At 36.8% G+C, this 20,431-nt stretch overlaps 6 protein-coding genes across 8 annotated transcripts in view; 3 read left to right on the forward strand and 3 right to left on the reverse strand.

The window, feature by feature from the left end:
- Window positions 1–284: 284 nt before the first annotated feature.
- LOC140757532 (PRKR-interacting protein 1 homolog) lies at window positions 285–1,753 on the reverse strand. Its single transcript, XM_073093285.1, has 3 exons — window positions 1,556–1,753; window positions 1,304–1,483; window positions 285–608 (listed from the first exon to the last, which is right to left on the reverse strand). Exons 1-3 carry the CDS (start codon window positions 1,655–1,657, stop codon window positions 360–362), a joined length of 531 nt encoding a protein of 176 aa, XP_072949386.1. The 5' UTR covers window positions 1,658–1,753; the 3' UTR covers window positions 285–359.
- A 219-nt stretch (window positions 1,754–1,972) lies between these two features.
- On the forward strand, window positions 1,973–4,714 carry Eno (alpha-enolase). Of its 2 annotated transcripts, none has more exons than XM_073093283.1 (8): window positions 1,973–2,126; window positions 2,478–2,574; window positions 2,674–2,868; window positions 2,972–3,224; window positions 3,378–3,574; window positions 3,648–3,896; window positions 3,984–4,135; window positions 4,237–4,714. In XM_073093283.1, exons 2-8 carry the CDS (start codon window positions 2,503–2,505, stop codon window positions 4,418–4,420), a joined length of 1,302 nt encoding a protein of 433 aa, XP_072949384.1. In that variant the 5' UTR covers window positions 1,973–2,126; window positions 2,478–2,502; the 3' UTR covers window positions 4,421–4,714. The 2 variants fall into 2 exon arrangements, with proteins under 2 accessions (XP_072949384.1, XP_072949385.1); XM_073093284.1 differs by having other exon boundaries at window positions 1,976–2,083.
- Window positions 4,715–5,380: 666 nt separating this feature from the next.
- LOC140757534 (uncharacterized) lies at window positions 5,381–6,554 on the forward strand. The gene is made up of 3 exons (XM_073093287.1): window positions 5,381–5,630; window positions 6,008–6,133; window positions 6,352–6,554. The coding sequence occupies exons 1-3, from the start codon at window positions 5,508–5,510 to the stop codon at window positions 6,490–6,492; spliced, it is 390 nt and encodes a 129-aa protein (XP_072949388.1). The 5' UTR covers window positions 5,381–5,507; the 3' UTR covers window positions 6,493–6,554.
- On the reverse strand, window positions 6,522–9,641 carry LOC140757533 (phosphonates-binding periplasmic protein). Its single transcript, XM_073093286.1, has 5 exons — window positions 8,955–9,641; window positions 8,497–8,647; window positions 7,193–7,335; window positions 6,924–7,109; window positions 6,522–6,818 (listed from the first exon to the last, which is right to left on the reverse strand). Exons 1-5 carry the CDS (start codon window positions 9,145–9,147, stop codon window positions 6,637–6,639), a joined length of 855 nt encoding a protein of 284 aa, XP_072949387.1. The 5' UTR covers window positions 9,148–9,641; the 3' UTR covers window positions 6,522–6,636.
- Window positions 9,642–10,227: 586 nt separating this feature from the next.
- thoc5 (THO complex subunit 5) lies at window positions 10,228–13,022 on the forward strand. The gene is made up of 5 exons (XM_073093290.1): window positions 10,228–10,425; window positions 10,546–10,683; window positions 10,766–11,056; window positions 11,142–11,481; window positions 11,765–13,022. The coding sequence occupies exons 1-5, from the start codon at window positions 10,330–10,332 to the stop codon at window positions 12,964–12,966; spliced, it is 2,067 nt and encodes a 688-aa protein (XP_072949391.1). The 5' UTR covers window positions 10,228–10,329; the 3' UTR covers window positions 12,967–13,022.
- A 43-nt stretch (window positions 13,023–13,065) lies between these two features.
- Window positions 13,066–20,431, reverse strand: part of Atg1 (serine/threonine-protein kinase unc-51-like protein Atg1) — a 40,530-nt gene continuing 33,164 nt past the window's right edge. For both annotated transcript variants that reach the window (XM_073093289.1, XM_073093288.1), the window contains 9 exons: window positions 19,881–20,083; window positions 19,120–19,227; window positions 18,543–18,657; window positions 17,439–17,590; window positions 16,721–16,838; window positions 15,953–16,081; window positions 15,335–15,453; window positions 14,641–14,779; window positions 13,066–14,080 (listed from right to left, as the gene is read on the reverse strand). In XM_073093289.1, the coding sequence (XP_072949390.1) occupies window positions 13,995–14,080; window positions 14,641–14,779; window positions 15,335–15,453; window positions 15,953–16,081; window positions 16,721–16,838; window positions 17,439–17,590; window positions 18,543–18,657; window positions 19,120–19,227; window positions 19,881–20,083 (1,169 nt within the window). In that variant the 3' untranslated portion in view covers window positions 13,066–13,994. The remainder of the gene's footprint in view (window positions 14,081–14,640; window positions 14,780–15,334; window positions 15,454–15,952; window positions 16,082–16,720; window positions 16,839–17,438; window positions 17,591–18,542; window positions 18,658–19,119; window positions 19,228–19,880; window positions 20,084–20,431) is intronic.

The following is a 20,431-nucleotide window of genomic DNA, read 5'->3' on the forward strand; positions in this document are numbered from 1 at the left end:
TAATAAAACAAATAAATGTATGCTGATAAAAAAATCTGACTGTCTGTGTAAGTCAGCACATTGCAATAGCAAAATAGTAGTTATAATTTGAGTATGTACAAAATGTCAGCTATTCCAATGCTTATTAGGGATGACTCTGTACAAAATCTTGAAACCATGATAGCAAACTACTTGAAATTTTGTTTATCTACTGTTACTATTTAGTATTGGGAATTATGTATGATTCCAATAAAATAAATTTCACCACCAAATATTTTTAAATATGGAGAAAATCATTGAGTCTATTTAAAAATAAAGATCTTATTTAATAACACTTATACTTAATACAATACACAACTTGGATCTGTGAAAGTAGTTTATTATTCATCAGTCTGTTCTTCATCTTCCTTATCATGTTCTTTTGTATCTCCTTTTGATCCGGTATCTTCATCACTATCAGACTCTGAAGATGACTGTTTTTCCTGAACATTATCTGTTTTTGTTTTTTTGGGCTTTATTTTAGCTTTTTGTTTCTTTTTTAGCCTTTTAGCCCTTTTCTTTGCTGTCTTTTCTTCTGCTATTCTCTTGTTCTCCTCTAATTTCATATGATACTGGTCATCAAGTTGTTCCTACAATCATAACAATTAAATTTGATTGTTTTATCAACAAAGGAGACTTTTTGCAATAACTTAGTAAATACAAACTAAAGTCATGGTATATTATAAATTATAACTATAACAAATTGCAATACAACATAGTTCCTTACACAGTTTCATATTTGATTATTGTAAAAGCAATTAATAAATTACTCACTTAGAAATTCAATTTTTAGTACCATCAGAAAAGGTAAAAATGTAGAAATGTTTCAACCTTAGCAACTTCGCATTTTAAAGTGCATTATTATTTACTTATTTACATTACTACATTTACATATTTACATTATTATTATTAGAAGGTGGTAGAACTCTTTGTGGTTCAACTCCGGCGGTACCACCACTACAGCTACTCCTGTCTTAACAGCAGTGTTAAGCACTGCTGTGTTCTGGTTTGAGGGGTGTGGTAAGGGAGACATACTTATCCGAGGCTATCCAGCTTAGTCCTCAGGGGTAGCTGTGTATGTGTGGTTGACCCCAGGTACAAATATCTAATCCTATCTGGGGTCGATTACAGATGTCCATGGGCGGAAGTAGCCACTTACCGTCAGGTGTACTGCATGCTCGTCTGCTACTCCATATTGTAAAAAAAATCTATATAACACCACAATCCTCATTACTTCAACAAACTTCTTAGTTATATAATTATATTTATTAATATTCCACATTACCTTTTCACTTTTTTCTTGTATAAATTTTTGGCGCGCGTACTCTTTCCTTCGCAAGTGGCGGTACACGTGAAATTCTCCGGAGCCGGCCCCGGCACTCGATCCCATTACATTGCGGACAAAGTCTGGCGCCGAAGGTAAGTTCTTTTGTTTCGGTTGTTCTGGTATTAACACTGGCCTATCCTTGAAATCCATATTTTAGTATTAGTGTCATAAAGGTAGTAAGATCAAAATAACGTATCACAAGTCACTTACTGGATTTTTCATTAATTTTTCTAACTTCAGTCGCTGTAAGTCTGTAGCATTTTTCACCACTATAACTTTCTTTTCTTCTTTTGATTCCTTATTGTCACTCATTTTGTTTTTAATTTTACCTAAGATCGGTAAGTTTAAATAAACAATTATTGGATTTCTTCTTTGGGCAATCTATTTCGAGCTGACATAAATGAAATGTCAGGTACATTTTTGACGTATTTGATATAGGTCAGAAACTGAAATTTAATTTTAACCAAAAATCCAGCTAAATTAAAAATATAAATTAATTTTAACAATTTTAATTATTATGTATTTAAAATTTTATTTACTTTATTACGTTTATAGTTGAATCATGTAAAATTACTTCATGAACTTCTGCGGTTGCCATTTTGTGGTACAACTATTGTACCGATTTTTATCAAGCCAAGCTCTAATGTCACCTTGTAAAGGTCAAATTATTCAACCAACTCCTTCCTTTGCCAATCCTTGCCGGCGATTTGTTGCGATAATTACGTGTGCACTTTAAAGGTGAGAAGTGAGGAAAAAGAGGATATTTTCCAGTAATTTATCGGTAAGGTTACATATTATGAAATTCATTTGAAAATGAATATGCATACAGTGTAATTCTGTGACCTTTACGTTTATGTACGTGTAATGTAATTGGTCTTAATTTTTTCTTTACAATACCTAACTAATTGGATCATTCCTTGTAAGAAAGACTTGCTGCTATTTTATGCAGCCTATTTTGTAAAATATACGCGTATTGTGAACTGTTTTACATGTACAACCTCCACTTGACCTTTCGGATCCAATAAGAAATATCAATATCTACTCCAGCTTTTAAGTATAATCAAAGTTCAAACGTACCCTCAACATATTCGTTAATTTCGTTAAATAATTTTATTTTCTTTTTGATTTGTAGGTACTTCGGAAATTTATTATCAAAAATGCCCATCAAATCAATCAAGGCGCGCCAGATCTTCGACTCCCGTGGCAACCCCACGGTGGAGGTTGACCTCGTAAGTTCACGTATACTTTAAACATATAGATAATGTTTTCATAAACAATTGTGACAGAATCATATAATTAGTAAATATTCTTATCTTATCTTTGTGTAGGTGACAGAGTTAGGGCTGTTCCGAGCGGCGGTACCTTCTGGTGCGTCGACCGGTGTCCATGAGGCACTGGAGCTGAGAGACAACGTGAAGGGCGAGTACCATGGCAAGGGTGTGCTCACCGCCATCAAGAATATCAACACCATCATTGCTCCTGAACTTCTCAAACAAAACATTGAAGTCACTCAACAGAAGGAGGTAATTAAAAATATAAATTTATTTAGTGACCAAAAATAATATTAATATTTATTATGAGATATTAACTAAGAAAAACTGTTAACACAAAATCTGTTTGTTCCAGATTGATGAATTCATGATTGGATTGGATGGCACTGAAAACAAGTCTAAACTTGGTGCAAATGCCATCCTTGGTGTTTCCTTGGCTGTGGCCAAGGCTGGAGCAGCCAAGAAGGGAGTGCCTCTTTACAAGCACTTGGCTGACTTGGCTGGCAACAGCAATATTGTGCTGCCTGTACCTGCATTTAATGTTATTAATGGAGGTTCCCATGCCGGCAACAAACTGGCCATGCAAGAGTTTATGATCTTACCTACAGGTAATTAAACTGAAGTCTGAACTATTATCAATGAATTATATTTAGTACTGTGTTGCCTGATGAAAACATGGTGTTTTCCATGTTTTAATTGGAAATTTCATTGTAGGGATTTTTTATACATATTTATTTTTCATACATACATAAACTTTTCAGGTGCCTCTACATTCAGTGAAGCTATGCGCATGGGATCTGAAGTCTACCACCACCTGAAGAAAATCATTAAGGAGAAGTTTGGTCTTGATTCCACTGCTGTTGGTGATGAGGGTGGCTTTGCTCCCAACATCCTTAACAACAAGGATGCTCTGTACCTCATCCAGGATGCTATCCAGCAGGCTGGGTACACCGGCAAGGTAAAAAATATTAAAAAAATTTCACTATTTACATATTGTGAAAAGAGTTCGTAATTCATTTAATTTGTTACAGATTGAAATTGGTATGGATGTAGCAGCTTCCGAGTTCTTCAAGAATGGCACCTATGATTTGGACTTCAAGAATCCCAAGTCCAACCCAGCTGACTACTTGCCATCTGACAAGCTGTGTGAACTCTACCTTGAATTCATCAAAGACTTCCCCATGGTATCCATTGAAGATCCCTTCGACCAGGATGACTGGGCGGCCTGGACCAACATCACTGCTAAGACTCCCATCCAGATTGTTGGAGATGATCTTACTGTTAGTATATAATAAGTAAGAAATTCTTACATTTCTTACAACATGCAACAGTTGAAACATTAATAATTATTTTAAAATGTGTTACAGGTGACAAACCCCAAGCGTATTGCTACAGCTGTGGAAAAGAAGGCCTGCAACTGCTTACTGCTGAAGGTGAACCAGATTGGCAGTGTGACTGAGTCCATCAATGCCCATCTGCTGGCCAAGCAGAATGGATGGGGCACTATGGTGTCTCACAGGTAATAACTACTATGTGATCAGATATCACTTCTAACTTATTAAAGCAGTAAACATTTTTAGGTATTGTTTAGGCTTCTTCTAAAGACCTATTTCTTTTCAGGTCTGGTGAAACTGAAGACACTTTCATTGCTGACTTGGTAGTGGGTCTGTCCACTGGTCAAATCAAGACTGGCGCGCCCTGTCGCTCAGAGCGTCTCGCCAAGTACAACCAAATCCTCCGCATTGAGGAGGAGCTCGGCGCCGCCGCCAAGTACGCCGGCAAGAACTTCCGCAGACCTGTTTAATATGTACAGTCACATGTTCCACATGAGTGACTAGTTCTTCAGCTTTTAGCAACCTATTTATGTTGCTTTCAGTCATAAGTATAATCATCATAGCTTCATACAGTAATGTAATGTCAAAAAGTGCAGCATATTGTTACTAAATGTGGTTGATGTAGTGAATTAGAGATTAAAATGTTTCTCAGAAAAATGTTCTGCAGATGTGTTGTATGTGTGGAAATATTTATAATTTAAGGATAAGTTATCTATTATGGCAATGTTCAGATGTATCTGTAATAATAAATTATATACAAATAATTTGTTTTTTCTTTTTTAATATTTTAAATCTTAATAAAATGAGGTAGACGTTCATATTATGTACTAAGGTGAAGGATGCAATAATTATTTACGTAATCATAAATGTCCTCGATAAATAAAAAATACGCTGATACTACTACAAGTTATATCCTTAGCAGATTATTTATTTATTTGTCTGATGGATCGTGGGAGCGACGCCGGGCTATGTGGGTTATTTACCGCACTAAAACCCCCCGGTGGCCGTCCTCAGCGCTTGGTGGAGAACTCCGGGATCTCCGACGGAACACAACCGGAGTCCTCGAAGCGCGATGCCCCGTTCGGGCTCTGCCCTGCCCTTTTCGCTCCTCCCATACCATGTAGTGTTTACGACGGTATGCGACCACACAATGCCACACATACCGCCATCCTTCCCGGGGTCGCTTGCTGGGCGGCTCGAGCTCCCACTCTTGCCGCTTGCAACCCCGGAAGCTCCGTTTTAGTCGCCTCTTACGACAGGCAGGGGATACCGTAGCCCTTTTCTAGTCCTGGGACTACGTTGACAAAATATATTTATAACCTACGATTCGTTCTGATTTTTGTTGTTAAGATTACATTTAAAAACAGTACTAAAATAAAATAAATAACATTTACGTAGAGCAACATTACAGGCTTAAAATGTCAAAATACAAATCATATGATTTGACTTTACGATTGTGACATTGACAATTATATTAGATCAAACTAAAATCCCATGATATAACATTGAGCGTCGAGTTTTAGAAATCGTAAAAACATACAGAAATCCTTTGTAACTATGGTTCGCGTAAGCTTTGTACTATCTCGTGTCCCAGCTATAAAGTTCCGTAAAGGCGGCCTGGGGTCCGGGGGCGCGGCCCCGGCGTCCGCGCCTGCCGCAAGCCCTGCAGCTGCTAAGCCAGTACATATATATTTCTTTAATTTATATTAATGTAACATTAAGTAAACTTAATTGTTGTGTTATCTTGGATTTGCTACCTATTGCACCTTTTAATAGAGCTTGGTTTAAATTATAGTTTTAAATTAATATTTGAAAAATACTTGTAAAATATATAAATTATTTAAAAAATAGTGTACATTTATATATTTATTTTTTAAATTCTCGAAATTCTTTCAGTAATATAATGTATAGTAATTTCAAACAATAAGACCATATTACTCATTATATAAATCACAATCTGTGTTGTAAGTTAACCTTTGACATACAGTTAACATAGACCAAATTTAGCTTTTATCTTATGGTATGTGTATAAATATTTGTTTTTTTTTTAATTTCAGCAAGTTCAAGCACAACACGCATCCCCCATGAGCAGTGCAGCCATCTCCGACATTGACCTGCCAGCCCGTTACCGTAGACAACCTCTCTCCCAGGAAGAAATTGACCATATCAATGGCGGTGGAGTTGTTTAGTGTCTCAAATTTACACAATATTGTAATGTTGTAGTTGTATGTTACATAGTAAATAATTTATTATAGCAATTATGTCTATTTATGTATCTAGTGTTGTATTACATTATTTCTGTTGTATGAATTATTATGTTGCTTGTTATCACCTCATTTTTTATTACATACTAAATTTTTAAGTATTTTTACTTAACACAACTTATGTCTAACCCTTTCAGAAAGATCCAAAGAGTCCATCACAGATCCCTCGTCCTTCAGTTCTTAAGGTACCAAACAGATTTGTGATACAATATGGAAAGCAGAAGAAACAACTTTTATCCTTAAGAATTACTCTACAAAAATTAGAAGTTCCTAAATAATATGAAAAATGTAATACAATTGCTGCATGTATTAAAAATATATATTATTTATTTCTTTCATATTTTAGATATATTTATTGTTTGGGTTTATAATCCACATACAAAATATACAAAACATATAATAGACTTATAACCAGTAACACCCTAATAATATCTAACATTGAATTTTTCCTTCTGGATGGACCACATCTGTGCAGCCGGCCCATTGTAAGCACCATCACTGTTTTCTCCAAATTTAATTATTCCAAATTTCGCAAACCTCTTTTTCCACTCAGCTTTCTGTGACAAGTTTAGTAATGCTTTAGATATTGCTTCCTTAGTTTCACCTGAAACAGTGTAAACATTTGTGTTGAACTGGCACACATATTAATTGGTAGAGTTGCACGTAATAAAGATGAAGGACATTCAGAATTGATCCTTAATTGTCTAACCTGAGAGCCTGGAATTAACTACGATTGGATAAGGTGGGAGTCGACCTAGTGTCTCTAGGGTTATGATATCTTTTCCTCCGTCTTGCATATACTTTTTAGAATAAAGTAGAGTTGTAGAGTCAACTGCCGCCCATTCGGCTTGTTTAGTCAGCACCATTTGAGCTGAAGCTAAATGTGATCCAGATCCTGTAAATAGACATCATTATTGAATATCTTCAAATAATAAACGTCACATACTTACAATATATTATATTGTTCAAATTGAATACTTAGCACAGATCCAAAGAAAGAGGCGTTTTCGCCTTTTTCTTTTAGCATCCTCAGTACAATTTTACTTCCACTGAAAGACTCTTCATCACTGTACGCAAAAGTGCACCCTCGAAGGTCTAGTAAAGTATTAACATTGTGTGCTCTGTAAATAATACGATATAATGACTATATTGACAACTAAAAATCTTTGTTATTTGGTAGTCAATGATAATAAAACCATGTTCTCTTATCAGGGAACAAGTAACGGTTGATAACAATTAATTTATCTAGGTACCTATATATATATATTTACTTTTGACGGCGATATTTATTTAACAGAGCATGATAATAAAATTGATTATGTACATAAATAATTATGTGTTTAGCAGGCATACTATTAAATCAGGTTGCATATTTGCTAGAAGATTCTAATAAGCCTGGTAATTCTAGGCTTATTAAAATGTGAATACGTAATCTCACAAACTAACAATTCCTACTTGAATTGTGCAGATTGACTGAATTAGGATCTGCAAACATTTTAACAGCAAATTTAATGCAATCCAAATGCGCAGGGAAACTCTGTGGTAGCTGAAGGATTTAACTTTTCTTATAAGAAATCTTAAACAAAGTAGCTAGTACCTTTGCATAATCATCTACCACTGTGCTCTGTGTGAAAGTTTAAACAAAATCGGTACAGTCATTTTCTACAGAAAAATAAGTCAATTTAAATCTATAAATAGTACCTTAGGTAAAAATATCGCCAGGAAATAATAGGTCTTTAGTATTATTTAATTTCAAGTTTGTATGTTCCTGCGAATTGTATACAACCGTGACGAACTGTTCTACATAACAAATTTACTACGTCGGCCACGATCCGAAGTTGGACGCTTGACTATGACTAAATATTAGACGCGATTCGTGTTTCGAAGGGCATGTTACACCGACAGTCCTGGTTGATATTATTCGATAATAGCTATTAACCGTTGTCGGGCGATTTGGAAACATCCGACATGGGTTGTTTACTAATTCGTATCTTCCTCTACTAATCCGCACTAATGGCATGATGGCACACGCCCCAGCTACTTCCTAGATATTTGAGAGATACCCTTGCTCAGTAGTGCGAAGTAGTTTTTGCGAAGGTGAAACATTAATAATAAATCCAATAATAAATTTATCTTTTATGCATAAGTTGTTATTATGGACACAACTGTTTGTGCTAAGCATTTGTGCCACAGGAAAGAAACTGGCGGATGCCTCGTGGTGTGATCGTAAATCAGTAGGTATGTACTACTAATTAAACTGTTTCTTAGTAACATATTCTTACTTTTTATCGCTGTGAATGATAACGTCTGAAAAGTATCCTGGTTTATTTTCTACGTTCATTTGGTGAGCGTATATTGGAGTCACAGGTAATAGCTCCACAAATTCATTTTTTTGTTCCCGAAGTTTCATATATGCAGCTGCGGTCATAAAGGCTGTAGAATAAATAATATTATTATGAATTATGATGAATGGAAACATCGTCCTTAAGTAAACTTTAAGTTCTCCATAAATATATCATGATTCCCCGATTAGCGTAATGTTATATTAAAAAACTGGACTAGCTTAACTACATATCGCTTATTACTACTAATAAGTTAATAAAGATCTATCTTCACAGGAAACTAATAATAATACAACAGTATTATGAATTCCAACATGGTGAATATAAAAATTAAATTACTGTTACGACACAAAGTTTTAAAAAATTGAGGGTACTCTGAAAATTTAAAAACTACTTACCTATATCAACTCTGTCTGTATGAAACGGATCAGGACGTCCTGCAATCGGTCCTGGAGATCGGCTTTCATATTGTAATGTGGCAAAGCAATTCATCGATTCTTCAAAAAAATCCAGTAATAATTCGTACAATTCCACCGGGTGGGTTGGGCACATATATGTGATAACGCGAAGTTCGGACTTATCTTCAGTCATTTTTAATGTTATTTAAGGTATTTTAGTATAAGAATGAAGATGTTTCCAAAGAAGTGTGTGATTGAGTCAAGTACGAGCTTATGTTTATTAATCTGCCGTCGTTAAGAGTTTATTTATTGTTAATAACAACACAATTACGATAAACATTGCACGCTTCGTTCACGATCTATCGTTGCTACAGTGAACGGACGAGTGTGACGTCATTACAGTTATGCACGTGATCGATTCGTGGTCTCAATGCAATCTATAAGGATTCCCTAACCTGTAAATTAATTTACCTAAACCAAATGTTTACTTTATTATTGGTGTCGTACCACAGCGTGCGGTATGTCGCGAGATATACCAAGTGCTTATCTTTTTTATGGCACTTTTAACAGCATTTATCTTATTGGAAGATAGAGATTGAATAATAATATAGCTTTATCTGCGTGGGTCCAGGGTTCGATTCTCAGGCACACTTCTTATTTGACGTATTTTAGCGTATAATGTAAATAAATTATTACTTGTTTAACGACGAATCAAAATATTTTGAGGAAATCTCTACATGCCTGAGAGTTCTCTAAAAATCTTCAAAGATAAGTGAAATGTACTTATTAGCATTTAACCAGTGGTAAGTTATAGCCTAAACTTCTGCGACGAGACACGTTTTCATTAGTGGAAATAGGTTTTGATTGAATTATTAATAATAATTTCTCTTACTGAACCCCATTATAAGTTGTTTTAGGTAAGTATTATAAATATATTATTATATAGAGGAAAGTACAGGATCCTCCTATAGGCAATGTTGACAAAAAATACCCCTCATGCTAGATATTCTATAGAATTAATTTATTAAGTAAGTTTTGTTGTTATAAGAAAATTATTATAAACTGATGCTCGATTTGTTGGGTACTAATAAAATCCAAACTCTTCACATTATAATATTAAATTGTATGTAAGTGTTTCCTCATTACTAAAGATTACATCTGCGGCATTTATTGTTAATTATTTTTATAGATAGATTAAGAAAAAATATGTAATGGCAGTATGTCACTATTAACGTTATACTGTAAAAATGCTGAGAATAAAAAAAAGGTATCTCGTCTTTTATTTTGTTTGTTTTGTCTATGTCGTGTTTCTGTTTTGGTTGTTCGGTATTTTATCCTAAATTTTGTTTGTAGGGTAATTTGTATTGTTCTAAAGATGGGAAAAGAAGACGTTTCAACGAAAAAGAGGCGTAAATTAAATACTAGCACATCTAACGATAATCCTAAACAAGCGCCTGTTGACGTGTATAAGGTTAGGTTTTGTTCACTCGTTGAACGATAATTCAATATTACATCTCAAAAAATAAGCTTTATATTCTTAACTATTTATCAGTTTTCATAATTATACTAATAATAATTGCTATATTTTTAGCGTGTCGTAGAATTTGAAGAATCTGAAGCTCAATCGCGTCCGGCGGATAAAGATGCAGTTTTATTCAAGAAGATATGTCAAGATGTACGTCTCCTGTTTGCGGATATTGCTGAGTTAAAATTGAAAGGGAACGAAGAGGTATGTCTCGTGTATTTCATCTTATATATATTTTCTTATTGAATCCTTACATAGCATTAATATGAGTTTACGCACATTACAGGCGAAGGAGAAAATAAATTCCAAAAGAGTGGAGGCTTCATTACTTCTCGTAGCTTTAAAAAAGCTTAATCGACTGGAGAAAGTTCGCACGAGGGCAGGGCGTGATGCACTACACAAGGAGAAACAGAGAGTGGACTCAACACATCTCCTTTTGCAAAACCTGTTATATGAGGCAGATCATCTGAACAAGGAAGTCACAAAGTGTTTGCAGTTTAAGTCAAAAGATGAAGAAATAGAACTGGTCCCTGTTGAGGACTTTTACAAAGATGCACCAGCTGATGTTTCTCGTCCTGTAAGTAATTATATTTTGTGTAAATCTTGTAAGGCTTTTCTCTGTAAACTTAAAAAAAAAATAATCAAAAATTACAATGTTGTAGGAAATAACAAAAACAGATGAACATCAGTTGCAACTAGCCAGACTGGAGTGGGAGTTGCAGCAACGTCGTGAGCTTGCAGGAGCATGCAGTGAGCTGGTTGCCTCTAAGGAGCGTGTAGCAGCAGCCATAGCCGCTGCCCGTTCTCGTTTAGATGCCCTTGCCCCTCACCTCAAAGAAGTCTTGAAAGCTACCAAGCCATTGCAGGAATGCTTGGCACTCAGACTTGATGAAAAGAGAGATGAGGCCAGAGCAGCATCATTGCTGCCACACCCATTGTTCCTGCTCTATGCCAATGCATATGCCTATTCTGATGTACTTGGTGCCAAAGTTGTCACAGTTGGTGAGTCAAACTGCCATTATGATGAAATGTTTTTATGACAAAATCATGAAACACACCAGGTGAACACCCCCATGTTTTAGTCACATATTTCGAAAAAATGAACATAAATGTATAAAAAATATTAGGGTATTTTTTGTACCTCTCTGGAATATGTATATTGGTATATGTATTCCTGTAGTCTTTTCTAACAAGTTCATAATATCATTTGAAAGTATGTGTACTTTATATCTGAAGAGGCAGTCAAAAGATCAAGGATTTGTAGTTTACTAATCTATTATTACAGGTATTGCTGGTGATGAGGATGAAGCAAGAAGATTGGATCAATTGAAGAATGTAGAGAATGATTTGGTTGTATCAAACGACTCGGACTCTGACCAAGATAATAATGATGAAGAACCAAGGGAGAAAAAGAAACGACATCATAGAACCACTAAGGTTTCAAAGGAAGAAAAAGCAGAAGCAAAGAAGAAAGAGATACTAAAGAAACATCCCCTGAATGTACTTCTGACAGTGAATTTGGCAGATGGGACTGCTATTAATCTTGCTTTTTCATACTTATTACATCTCAAAATTGTTGTCGTAAAGTTAACAATGTCATTGCCTAAGCCTATTGTAGGCGTTTCTGCTGCAGATGTTTTAAGTGGTGATTGTATTTTAAACGAACTGTATCCTGGAGATATGGGCAGTGACTCACCACATCCAGCTACAAGTTACCTTTTAAATAATGCTGGAGTCACTGAAGAATTTTCCCACTTTATTCCTGAAATTGGCAAACCTTACATTTGGGCTCAAAGGATGTGTGGCTTAGATTTTATGGCAATGACAGTTGATGATAAAAAACATATGAAATATTTGGAACCCTGTCCAAGTTTGAGTGTTGCGACAGTAGAAAATTTCATTTTCACTATAAAAAGACGATTGAAAGCCAGAGTAGCATTAATGATAGAACTGCAAGATCTTGAATGTGGAAAAATATTACCTGCTAAAAATCCAATACGTTTATCAGGTTCACTGACTCAGTGGCAGACTGTAAGCTGGCAGGAATACTGCCAGGCATCTTCTACTGCTTATTTAGTTGCCGAGGGTTTGGTAACTGCTGATAACATGCTGTATAGAGCTATTATTACGAGGCAGTCAGCAAAACTTGTCGCTATGGTTGCAGTTAGTAGTGACTATCCCAAAAAGGCGCCATTATTTTCTTTGACTTTACATTGGAATGGAACCCACAATGCTGCAACTAATGATGATCTGAGAGATATAGAAAGGGTAATCAATACTGATTGGAATACAGAAGAATCTCTTGAATGCCCAACTTTGTCTACACAAATGACAAAATTGCTGACTTGTTTAGATATTCTGTTAGAAACATCTGGATCATCAGAGTTCCCTCCAGACAAAGTTATATTTCAGCCAGTGCGTGGACGCAATCGCATTAAACCTTACAAATATTTAAGGCAAGGGACAGGCGTATTTGTACAGTTCTGATTAATTACTTAACATCATGTTGATAATTGTTTGAGAAATAAACAATGATAAACAAACCCTTGTTGTTTCTATCTCCTCGTAATAAATAATATGCCAATGTCCAGATGTTAAAATAATTATTTATTGAAACAAAACAAAATAATTTTATAATACAACAGTCTTTATTCTTATTTCAGTAAAGCATTAATTAAACATTATTTTTAAGAGAAATCATAATCAATGATCACAATTTGGTGAGGTGTGAATTAAGTGTGTTACTAGAAAATGTACAAATGTTAATTTATATTGAATATTTTCGCAAAAAAATACTACAACATAATTATTGATAGCTTAACCTAAAAATGCCATATTGTTATTGGTCGATAATGAGATCTCTATAGCAGGTTGTCCTTTAAGATATTTACTTCATAATTTCCACTTATACACACTACAAATAAGTTTTAAGTAATGTTAATACATGTTTTTGTGAATCAATGCTACAATTTCTAATAATATTTTTTGCTTTTTTTATGTATCTTTATTATTAATATAAATCTCTATTAACGTTAAAAGAAATACAAAAATAATAAATGTAATGGTGCTTTGTCATTAAAAGCTGCATGCTACTTCTTGGTTTATCTTGTACTAAATAGTAAATAATGAGGGGTACAACCGTTTAGTTAAAAAGAGATACAGTGACACATCTATTAAACTACTTATCTATTATTGACATTTAAGCATTGCTAAAATCTTGCACTAAAATGTTCAATGATACTATGATTCATTCTGTTTACAAGAAATCTGCAATTCCTACACATAAAAAAATATAACTAACTATTGCAATCTCTGGTAAACATCATCGCTGAACAACAATCTTGTATGATTATTTACCTCTAATTGATATCATTCACTAACTTATTCCTTTTATACACTTTTTATATGATAATTGTTGTATATAGTTTATCACGCGTCCATACATGAGAACAAAATAAAATCACTTCTCATCTTGCGTCCAGTGTACTTATTGCTAACAGTTGCATATTATTGCATTATGAGATCCCGGCCTCAAGTTTCACGTCCATAATTTTTCGCGGCCCCTTGAGGCAGTTGAGCCGCCTTTGAACTGCATCTCGATCTGGAAATTGATCAATGAGTAAACATAACAGACGAAAAATATTTTGGCTGATGTTTCCCTATTATACATGCCAGGGTTCTCTTAATACAAATCTTATTTTGTGCAGTAATTTATATAGTTTTCCTATATATGATGATGATTAATTCAACTGGGCCAAAAGGCTACTTTTAATATTGGCTAAAATGCCTTAAGTGCCTAAAATACTCTCATAAAGGAAACACGTGCTTAAAAAAACAGTAGTGGGTTGACTTCTTGGCAGTGGCAGACTAGGGTCGTCGGAGGCCCAGGGCAGAAAGCTGAATGGAGACCTCCGGTCTAAAAAGTTGATTTGAGTTTACAAAGTTACAAATGTGTCATACAATTATTCACCTGTGATTCGGTGACCTTTTTTTTAGCTGACTGATACACATTTCATAGATTGTTTGGTTACGACGACATTTTTTAGCAACTGTGTTTGGAGCCCCCTCCCCCCAGATCAGAGGCCTGGGGCGGACCGCCCCTTCCACCCACCGCCTCCGCCGCTAGAGCTTCTTGGTGCTATATGTGCGAATGTGACTCACATTTGGAGAGCGTGGTGCGGTGCTGCGGGTGCAACGGGTGGCGCTGCACTAGCGAGTGTAGCAGCACCTGCGCCGACATGTAGCGCCGCTCGCACTCCTTCATGTCGCCGAACAGCTCCTCTATCGCAGCCATCTGGCACTGTCAACACAAAAGTTATGCGCTTAATGACCGTAACAGCCGTTACATATAGCGACATTTTTTTTATTTTACAGCGATACAAAAAAACGCACTACTTAATCAATGCAAGGGCGTGTTATATGGATTTTTTTATATATAATATATAAGTAGTTATTAGGCAGAAATAGGTGTAGCGGTGGTCCGCCGGAGTCGAACCACAGAGTTCTAATATCTTTAAAATTCACCTTTAAAACGTGCTTAGACGCTTAAAACGGCGTATGTGATTAATAACCTATGAAAGATATGGGCAGATTCATTAATTGTCGAGAAACGACATTCTCAACATAGTGCGTGGGCAAACTACGTCACGTGTAGGCATTGCGTCAACGTTCTTTGTCTTCGTATTGAAATTACAAAATTCCTGAGTAATGACTTGCTAATACTTTTAAACAGCCAATTCTATTTACGAAATGGTTCATCTAATACATGTTAGTGCATGAATGCATATCGTCAAGGACGTCCACTTAAATGATGATGAGTCATGTGGGATGTGTAGTGCAATGAACCAAATCTTACCATTTCAATAGCGTGTTCATATAAGATTTTGTCGCAGACTGCAGGCGTGACGCCTGCCTCGTGAAGTCTGCGTGATTCGTTTACGATCCATTTGTACTTTCCGTTCATTAAGAAGACAACTGCAAATTGAAAAAATAATATTAGTCAAATAATCGGCGAGGTATTTTAAGTATAATAATTATGCAGAGAGGGGACATTTTTACCATAGCTAAAAAGTTGTATTTTTCTTAGTTCAGTACATTAATATTTTAAAAGCTTAATGTACGTAATATTCTATCAAATAAAAGATAGAGTAACAATAAAGAAATAATTGTCGATGCTATGATCGTAAATTTATAAAACGTCCAATATTACAAGTGATTTAGCCTTTAACACTTTGGGTACGAAGCTGTCTGAGAGTTGTCATAGTAAATATGTTAGTGGTTTGCTAGATTACGGCGATATCACACGACGCCGCAACACAACGCAACGGTGGCTCGGAGCCGTGGAGCTAACGTACGGTGAACGAACTATCACATTTGTGTGGGTTATGTGTTTTGACACCGTCCCGCGGCGACTGCGACCACGCGCGGTACCGTGCAGCTCAAGACACGTCGTGAAAGTACTAAGCGGTCTCACCGTGTCGCACTTGCGGCGTGGGCTGCAGCGTGCGCTCGCGGTAGTGCGCGGCGGCGAGGCGCAGGCCGGCCGCCAGCGCCTGCATCGCCTGCACCAGCAGACCCAGACGCACGCTCTCGTTGCAGCGCTCTGTAAACACACGTGAGCAAATTTTGAGGGTGGTAGATTTAGAGTGTAACAACGCTGTAGCGTTAGGTCCACCCCGTGCACCTAATACTGTTTAATTGCAGGTGCACCACTCTAGGTGTACCTAATACTATTTAATTGCAGTAGGTAAGCGCTGATGTATTCTGGTTTGAACAGTGTGGTAAAGAAGTAACTCTAACGATACATTCTTTTTTTATAATATAGACTTAGCAGACGAGCATGCAGTCCACCCGATAAGGCTACTGCTACCCGTAGATATCTGTAATGAACCCCAGATAGGATTACATTTCTACCTGAGGCCGGCGACATGCGCCGCTACCTCTGTGGATTAAGCTGGAACGCCTCGGAAATGTATATCTCCCTAACCACACCCTTCAATCCAGAACACAGCAGCGCTTAACATTTGGATAGAATCGAACCACATAGGGTTCTACCACCTTTAACTCTTCGTCAACGTAAGCAAAGCCGTGGCGAGTTTAAGTACATAGCGAGTTTGAGAAATAACAAGTTGATTTTGTTTATATAACTATAAATAAAAAAATGTCTTAAATTAGTACGCCCAACAGTACTCACTTTTGACGTTAACTTTAGTGTTAGACTTTGACTGTAACATTCCTTTACCTTCCGATGTGTCCATGAGTGCGGCGATAGGCGCGCCGCAGGACACGGCCATGTCGGACAGCAACTCCGCAAGCATCAGGACGAAATTCAGTTGCGAGAACACCTTGCTGTGCTCCTCCTGTTCACAGTAACATACAATTTAAAACATGAGCAAAAATTGATTGAATAAGGTATTATTGTGTACTAAAACTAATAACATTGGGTTTTGTGAAGATTAGAGCCAAAGGTACGTGTATTATGCGTATTGGAAATTGATTATCACTTTCTATACTGGCGAAAGAAAACATCGTAAATAAAATCTATACATCGGAGATTTTATTAAAAAAAAACGTTTTCTTTTTCATAATATAGAAGTAGCAACCGAGCATGCAGTCCACTTGATGGTAAGTTGACACCACTAATCATGGATGACTAATCAACCCCAGATAAGAATAGATTCCTACCTGGGGTTGGCCACAGATGCATTGTTACCCTTGAGTACAAAGCTGTCACGCTTCGAACAAGTAAGGCATACTTGTCTTGCCTTTGTCCTAACCAACAAAGATGTGTAAAGTCTACCAATCCACACTTTACCAACGCGATAGGCTATGACTATGAGAGGAGACCCGTGGTCAGCGGCTAGACAGTAACGGATTCATAATATAGAGTAAAATACTAGTGTGGAGGACGTAACAGTAACGGGTTGAAATCCAAAGTAAAATACTAGCTAGACACATACAGCGAGTATGGTCTCCTCCTGCAGGTTGGGGATGTAGACGGGCGGCTCGTGCGGCAGGCGCAGGCCGCGCAGCAGCTGCTCGGGCAGCGCGCGCTTCGGCGACGCCGCCTCGCCGCTCGCCTTCAGCGCCAGCGACACTGGCGGCGACGAACCTGGAATACATACAAATGTTTATAATAAATAGGCTAAGAGAAAATAGCGCAATAGCTTTTCAATTCCGTTTGTCCTAATTCCTTTAGTATTGTCAATAAAAACATTTATCCACATATAACATTTATAAAAGTACATTTATCCAATGTTTTGCCTATTTTCTATTAGTATCTATAATCTATTAACATTATTAATAAATAATTATTCTATCCTATGTTTAGTCTACCAAAGATTACTACATTCGACAATTTCGTCATACTAGAAATTTTCAAATATCGGTTTTTGTAAGGCAAAATTTGGATATATTGAGTATTATAACGGACGTTGATAAACGGTTAGATACTTTTTCTCTCTTGTTTGTCCAACAATGTTATTTTTTATATATAAGATTATATATTTTTAGAATTGTGCGATATAAGTTTTAAAATGTAATAAATATTAAAAACTTAAAGTAAATAAAAAAAAAACAAATAAAAATATTTACAGTAATCGGAAAATAATTAAAATTATAATAAATAAAATAATGTTCTTTTTTATATGTTATAGCTACAGACTAATGAGATTTAATTGATCAATAAAAATCCTCAATTTCATCAATTAATGTCATGTACGAAAAAAATCTTAATACATAATCCAATAGACAGATTATGACTGATAAATGATAAACATATTATATAATGTGTAATGTTAATGATAAATATTTAACAACACTAATAAAACGGTGTGGTCTGAAGTAGCCCCAGCTCCACATGTACCATTAGGTTAAGTGCCATTGTATAAAACATTTTTTTTAAAAGATGTGTGTTATGGAGTTTCTTTCCCAGCTTATTCTCCACAACGAAACACCTTCTGAAGTGGCGGTAGTTGTATTGACATTCAAAAAGTGCTCTTTAAGGAAACTATTTTGAATTAAAAAAAAATAATTTGATTGATTTGATTTGATAATGAACTAACCTGAACGGAGCAATGGCGGGTTGGTGGGTGACACTTGCCACAGCGAGGGCGGCGGGGAACTCCCGGAGGCGCTGCGTCGACGGACCGACGGAGGGGTCCCCAGCGTGTATGGAACCTGCAATATGTGCATACAAGTGTTAAGCCCGCTCCACATTCTCGCGAGAACGCGAGAAAAGCACGAGAAACGAGAATGTGGAGCCTATACGAATCGGTTATTTCACGCGTTCTCGCGAGATTCACGCGAGAATGTGGAGCGGGCTATATAATCTAAATAAGGGTATGGTGACAGGGACATGGGTGTTGTGTCAGGGACGCGCTAAAAGGTGGCGCTTCTCGTATTCTGAATTAAGTTTTTTCTTAAACATATTGCATCTTATATTCTAGATCTGAACTGAGACTAAAGGAACATGGCTGCTCTTTGGGAATGATTACTAAGTTCACAAGCCTTCCAAAGGGAATGGGATATATTTTACGGGAGAAAAATAGTCGTCAAAAAATCTCTTTCTAAGTTTCTATAATGTTCACATGTTATATTTTTGTTAACAATGTATTCGTGTATTTATTAATGTGTACTTACGGATGGCGGTGATAAGGATCCTATGTTGGTCGTATTTCGATTATGATTGGATCGGAGTACATCGATGGGTTGCGATCTTGGCACGTTTGATGCAACACCGATTGGATTCTGTAAGGTGTACAATTATTGTTTGTTATTAATAATAGGTAGTGCAGTGATATTAGGTTCATGAAGGAGGTTGTGTTCCAATTGATGGCTGCAATGAATATAATGCAACAAATATGCATGTTGCTCTTACGATTTGACACATCATACTGATTAAAACGGCAAGTGGAATGTGATATTCTACTACATTAGGGCGATGAAGATAAGATATAGCGGTAAGGTCGTCATGATGTCAGGTGCTCTAAATGAGCGAACAGTTATAATTTCAGTCCAAATATACCACCAAAACGCATAGTACGTCGTACCGTATAGATTTTATCATGTAAACCAGTCCATCTGATGGTAAGTGGTGACTGCCAGCGACAGTAAAAATCAACCCCAGATAAAATTAAATTCCTATTTGAGGTCGGCCACAGATGCGCCACTACCCCTGAGGAGCATGTTGGAATGCTTTGGAGAAGTATGTCTCCCTTACCACACCCTTTAAACCAGAACACAGCAGGGCTTAACACCGCTGTTATAAGGCAAAAATAGGTGTGACGGTGAAGCCGCCAGAGTCGAACCATGATGGCGGCGCTGCGGGCAGCGCGAGCGAGCGCGGGTGCGGGATCTAGCAGTGCATCAGTGATGGGTAGATGATGATGATGATGACGTACCCTGAGATGTGGTGGCTGCGTGTCCCGGGCGGGCGCGGGCGCGGCGGCGGGCGGCGCGGGCGGCGCGGCGGGCAGCGCGAGCGAGCGCGGGCGCGGCGCCGCGTCCGAGGCGGAGGACGCGCCCGAGCACGAGGACGCGCTCTCCGCCGCATCCACCACCACGAAGTCCTCCACGCCCGTCCACTGACCGGAGGACGACTCCGCTGTGATATATAATTATGATAATATAACAATTACAAAAAGACAAACTTAAAGATTCAGATCTGTAAAAAATCCTGTATTTGGTAATTTTATGTATAATCCATTAAATAAATGGTCTGTGTGAACGGACCCAGGAACAACGATCGATCAGCAGGCATACATAGGTATAACTAACAACAAATTGATGTAATTTATGACGGGGATACGAAGGGGTTTACTTTATTAACTGATTTAATATTCTAACACAGGCAGACGTGAATATTGAAAGGGAGTGGTATGTTAATATTGTTTCATGAAATAGCGATCGCTGATCATATTCTTGTATTAGCACCCGGTGTTACGACAGAAAA

Source organism: Epargyreus clarus, unplaced genomic scaffold, assembly GCF_041222505.1.
Source record: "Epargyreus clarus isolate Ecla_fem2 unplaced genomic scaffold, WU_Ecla_fem_2.2 ptg000004l, whole genome shotgun sequence".
Taxonomy (NCBI): Eukaryota; Metazoa; Arthropoda; class Insecta; order Lepidoptera; family Hesperiidae; genus Epargyreus; species Epargyreus clarus.

Bases quoted from the DNA above. Each gene is read 5' to 3' on its own strand.
- thoc5 (XM_073093290.1), top strand. From the start codon at position 10,330: ATGGGAAAAGAAGACGTTTCAACGAAAAAGAGGCGTAAATTAAATACT. The intron at 10,426-10,545 runs GTTAGGTTTTGT...CTATATTTTTAG, and splicing joins CGCCTGTTGACGTGTATAAG to CGTGTCGTAGAATTTGAAGA. The intron at 11,482-11,764 runs GTGAGTCAAACT...CTATTATTACAG, and splicing joins TGCCAAAGTTGTCACAGTTG to GTATTGCTGGTGATGAGGAT.
- LOC140757532 (XM_073093285.1), bottom strand. From the start codon at position 1,657: ATGAGTGACAATAAGGAATCAAAAGAAGAAAAGAAAGTTATAGTGGTG. The intron at 1,484-1,555 runs GTAAGTGACTTG...ATGGATTTCAAG, and splicing joins AAAAATTAATGAAAAATCCA to GATAGGCCAGTGTTAATACC. The intron at 609-1,303 runs GTAATGTGGAAT...TTATGATTGTAG, and splicing joins TACAAGAAAAAAGTGAAAAG to GAACAACTTGATGACCAGTA.
- LOC140757533 (XM_073093286.1), bottom strand. From the start codon at position 9,147: ATGACTGAAGATAAGTCCGAACTTCGCGTTATCACATATATGTGCCCA. The intron at 8,648-8,954 runs GTAAGTAGTTTT...TTTATTCTACAG, and splicing joins TACAGACAGAGTTGATATAG to CCTTTATGACCGCAGCTGCA. The intron at 6,819-6,923 runs GTTAGACAATTA...ACACTGTTTCAG, and splicing joins AGTTAATTCCAGGCTCTCAG to GTGAAACTAAGGAAGCAATA.
- LOC140757534 (XM_073093287.1), top strand. From the start codon at position 5,508: ATGGTTCGCGTAAGCTTTGTACTATCTCGTGTCCCAGCTATAAAGTTC. The intron at 5,631-6,007 runs GTACATATATAT...TTTTAATTTCAG, and splicing joins GCCCTGCAGCTGCTAAGCCA to CAAGTTCAAGCACAACACGC. The intron at 6,134-6,351 runs GTTTAGTGTCTC...TAACCCTTTCAG, and splicing joins ATATCAATGGCGGTGGAGTT to AAAGATCCAAAGAGTCCATC.
- Eno (XM_073093283.1), top strand. From the start codon at position 2,503: ATGCCCATCAAATCAATCAAGGCGCGCCAGATCTTCGACTCCCGTGGC. The intron at 3,897-3,983 runs GTTAGTATATAA...AATGTGTTACAG, and splicing joins TTGTTGGAGATGATCTTACT to GTGACAAACCCCAAGCGTAT. The intron at 4,136-4,236 runs GTAATAACTACT...ATTTCTTTTCAG, and splicing joins GGCACTATGGTGTCTCACAG to GTCTGGTGAAACTGAAGACA.